This window comes from Rhea americana, unplaced genomic scaffold (genome assembly GCF_003343005.1).
Source record: "Rhea americana isolate MKP2758 unplaced genomic scaffold, rheAme1 scaffold_12, whole genome shotgun sequence".
Classification (NCBI taxonomy): domain Eukaryota; kingdom Metazoa; phylum Chordata; class Aves; order Rheiformes; family Rheidae; genus Rhea; species Rhea americana.
The window spans coordinates 5,360,895-5,364,815 of record NW_028185261.1 but is presented as its reverse complement, the minus strand read 5'-3'; the positions used below and the strand labels follow the sequence as shown (position 1 = coordinate 5,364,815).

The following is a 3,921-nucleotide window of genomic DNA, read 5'->3' as shown; positions in this document are numbered from 1 at the left end:
CTTTATTGCAAGCTGAAACATAGAATTGAGAACAGAGAAACCAACAACTCATACTAGCTTCTGTTCCTTCCTTAAAAGTAGAGAAGAAACTGGATCCCTTAGCAAAACAGCTAAAAATAACTCCACTTTCCATGTAAGCAATTGTTTTAGTTGCTTCAGGGTTGTTGTATAGTTTGACAAATGGGAGGGATGATGGCTTCAGAGCATTTGAACATGCTTCAATAAAGTTTGGAAACCCATCACATAAGTTATTAAGCTAATATCTTCTTGTTTTTTTCCCAGCAGACGTTCCTGTTGGCGTTGGGAATAAACTGCCAACACACTTAGAGCTGAAAATCTATTGTTTTGCTGCTTTAACTCTTAGGTTTGGCACCATATACTGTATGCWCATTAGGTCCAACTTTAGCTATTTACAAAAAAGACCAATACATCTCCATAGTATTCTCTGAATGGACAGGTAAACTTTCATCTTGGGAATGTCTATTTCCCCTCTACTATCTTGCTTGTTGCCTCTTTAAGAGATATAGTAGTATAAATTCCTTTGAGTAAYGAGGCATCCCCTAGTAGCTTTCTGTTCACTGTAGCTAGCAAATTTGTTCTGAGATTATTTTCAGTTTTGTGCTTAAGTTGTAGTATACAGCTGTTTCAGTGCTAATTAAGCTCAGTTAATAAAATGTTCTGTATGTTTTAATTWAAAGTTGAATACAGTATTTTGTTGATAAAGTATAAAAAACAGTATAAAAATGTCTTAAATTTCTGTGATTAAAAAATAGGAATGGCACTGTGTTCYGTTTAGTGGATAGTATGTGTCAGCAATGAGACAATTCTCCTTTGCCCATCTGGTCTTCAGAGGCCATCATAGCAGAGATTATGCCTATGAGCTGGCCAACATGGAGTCCCACTGGGGAAAGCAGCAGATAACAGTGTGAGAGAGGGACTGCGTATTTTTCATGTCTCCAGTAGATACCTAAACAGTCTTATACCTTCTCTTCCTAGCAATTCCTGAAGATTTCTATTGCTATGCAGCTACTTTTTCAAAAGCTTTTGACTTGTCAGTATTCTGTTTCCTACCTCCCCAGCACGCTTTAAGGAATTCTAACAGCTYAGGAGGTGTTAGGAAACTATGCCCTATCTGCTCTACTTTGGCTAATGTTTAGTTTGAAGGATTACAAGAAGAGCAGGCTTAATACTTCTGTAGAGAGGTAAACAAAACTCTTAATGTTACTTCATAAAAGCTTTTAAAATGGCTGATCACAATGTTCATGATTTTGCAACCAGATTTAATTTGAAGATCTTAATTTGAAGCTGTATTTCAACATGAAATCATTTTAAGTAATAATTTTCACTCTGAAGAACAGTACATACTGTTGGTCGTTAAGAGACCTGCCTGCCTTTCCCAATATGGTTTTTGCAGGAATAAAATTTTAGAGATGCACCTAATCTTGTAAATATCAATAATTTCCATGTAACATAAATGCAGTTTTAGAGTAGCATGTTATTTCATTAAAGAGTTCTACTTTGGCTACTGTAGTAAATTTAAAGCAACATCCAAACTAATAGTGAATTGTTGCTGAAGATGCTACTAAAGTATAGTAAGACAAGTAACTTAATGATCTGAGTAAACTTCAAATAGTAAAGATTAAAGGGAACCATCTTTTTGTTTGAATGCTTATGTATGGGTTCACTCATAACCTTATTTGTGAAATACTTGCTTTGTTTTGCAATGACATGTTACATAAATATGTTAACATCTTTATTGTGAGCAGTTAGGCATGTAAAAAGATGTTGGATAACAGTCACAAGAACCAAATCAGTAMAAAACTTCTGCACTGATATTTTAAGGAAAATGTTTTTCAGTGCAGGGTACATTTTTTTTAATGCAGCCTCTAGTGTTCCAATTTTATAGGCTGCTGGGTCGCTGATAACAGTAGGCCATGCATAAGATTGCTGCTAATAAGCTTTATTTGTAAAACATTAAATATTTCAGGCATAAAATCTAGAGAAATAGAATTTGATTTGAATTTTGGGTATCAAAAGTGGAATTTGCTTGCCCTTTACCAGTTGTAGTCATGATARTTATGTAAAACAACATTTAACATTTTTTTTCCTACAGATTAAAGTTTTAGATTGTTCCTAGTTATTCTAACAGTTATAGACAGACCTATAGACAGCAGATGTTCTTTCTGCAGCTCTTCTTAACTGAGCAAAATAGGCAGAGGATTTTTACACTTTTAAATATTTTAAATGTTTAATTTTGCTCCTCCCTCATTTTTTCCTGTAAAGCCATTTGTTCCAGCCAAAGAAGGCCCTGTTTCCTAGGATTCRGGGTAAGTACTGACTTATCCAACCTGTTTTCTAGGTTTCCTAGATCAAAAAGAAAGGCTGATACAGAGTACCCTTCCAAAATGGCTGCTCTTAAAGAAGAAAGAGATGTTGAAGACTACAAGAGGAAAGGAAGACGATCCTCACAGGTGAGACTACTGCTTTTTTCATTAAAAAGTGTAGTTTTAAAGAGAAAAGAGTAGTAAAACTTGAATATTTCCATTTGATGGGTTAATTTTGAGCCTTACAATTTTAAGGATTTGAGTGTTAAGCATAATGGGGAAGTTCAACTTTCCTGTTTTTTTGTTATGACGAAAGAGATCAAATATGTCCTTATTGTTTGTGATTGGAACAAGGTGTAGCAAACTTTCAAGGAATTTTTGCACTCAGAACATCATCAGGAACTTGATTTTTTTTTGATCTTCAAAATCCTGTTTTTAATGGGAATAACGACAGATTCTTTTTAATACAAATAACTGCCTAATACTGCAGATGAAAATGAGGCTGTACTAAGTAAAAAATAATTGTTTTCTTTTGTTTGTTTATAGCAGAAGTGTAGACTGAATGAGGTGTCTGGTGAAGATTGGGACTATTCTGGGAGGATGGGGTAGGATGCAGAAATGGAAGGGGGAAAGAAAGCCTTCGTACCGTTCAGAACATAATTTTAAGACCAGCAAAGAGGATGTTAAATATGCTTATATAGCCTCTGAGCCATTTTCTGTCTCTTTATACTGATTTGTTTCCTTTCTAACATTTGTTTTCCAGCATGGCTGGATATTTTGCTAGTTAAGCCATCTTTTTTCTGGAGATGGTACACTCCTGTAATCTGAAGGGGCAAGTACATACTTAGTTTTGAACAAACCTGCATGTATCCTGTAGTGTAAGKTTTTTTTGTATCAAAGTATTCTTCTGAAAAGAATGCATTAGTAGTCAGGTTTGGGTTTGGGATACAATATAACTTTGGTTACTCAGCTGCCTGCAAACTAAGCTTTTGTAGTTAACAAAAGTAGCTTTACCTGGAAGGTACTTAAAGGCTATTAAGTTACTGGAGAAAATGTTTCCCAGAGAGAGTTTATTAGGCCCTGGTTGTCTGTGAGCTTCTGAGTTTCAGGAGCTAGCCTTGGAGATTGGACTGCCGGGGGGATTGGGCAGTTTAACTTCACCCGTTTCGCTGCAGATAAACTGTGGTTATAGCGAGAGGCATTCTGTGGAACTTGTTGGTGTTAACTTTTTCAGAGATACAGCACAGGGGAGTTATGTGAGGACAGTGCCTTTTGATGGGAGTACTGCAACTTCAAAACGTTGATTATTTAAAGCCCCTGCCATGTGAAGATACGGTTTCTGACTAATTTGAAATAAAGGTCATACATTGTGCCAAAACTGTGAGACCTTTTCGACAGGAAAGAGGAGTCACTTGGGGGTGGTCCCCCTCCCCTACCGAAAAGGTGGTACGGGTAGACTGAGCTGAGTGTTCCGGGTTTAGATAGGACGTGAGAGGCTGTAGTTAGAACAGTTACTTCGGGAAAGGATGTTGCGGAGGGAAGGAAATGCCGGCGCCGCCGGCCTGGCTGCGCGCTCCCGCTGCGGCGCCGGGACGTG

General features: G+C 37.0%; 1 protein-coding gene across 12 annotated transcripts in view; it reads left to right on the top strand.

Annotated features, from left to right (window-relative positions):
- The window catches only part of HNRNPA3 (heterogeneous nuclear ribonucleoprotein A3), an 18,802-nt gene that overhangs the window by 1,778 nt on the left and 13,103 nt on the right, over positions 1–3,921 (top strand). For 7 of the 12 annotated variants that reach the window (XR_014897945.1, XR_014897944.1, XM_085322403.1 and 4 more), the window contains exons 2-3: positions 286–457; positions 2,360–2,471. Coding sequence is in view for 10 of the 12 variants with exons in the window: in XM_085322403.1 (XP_085178529.1) it covers positions 450–457; positions 2,360–2,471 (120 nt within the window). In the remaining 2 variants the exon portion in view is untranslated. Of the gene's footprint in view, positions 1–282; positions 458–2,359; positions 2,472–3,921 lie in introns of all 12 variants that reach the window. The other 5 variants (XM_085322429.1, XM_085322446.1, XM_085322420.1 and 2 more) reach the window with 3 other exon arrangements.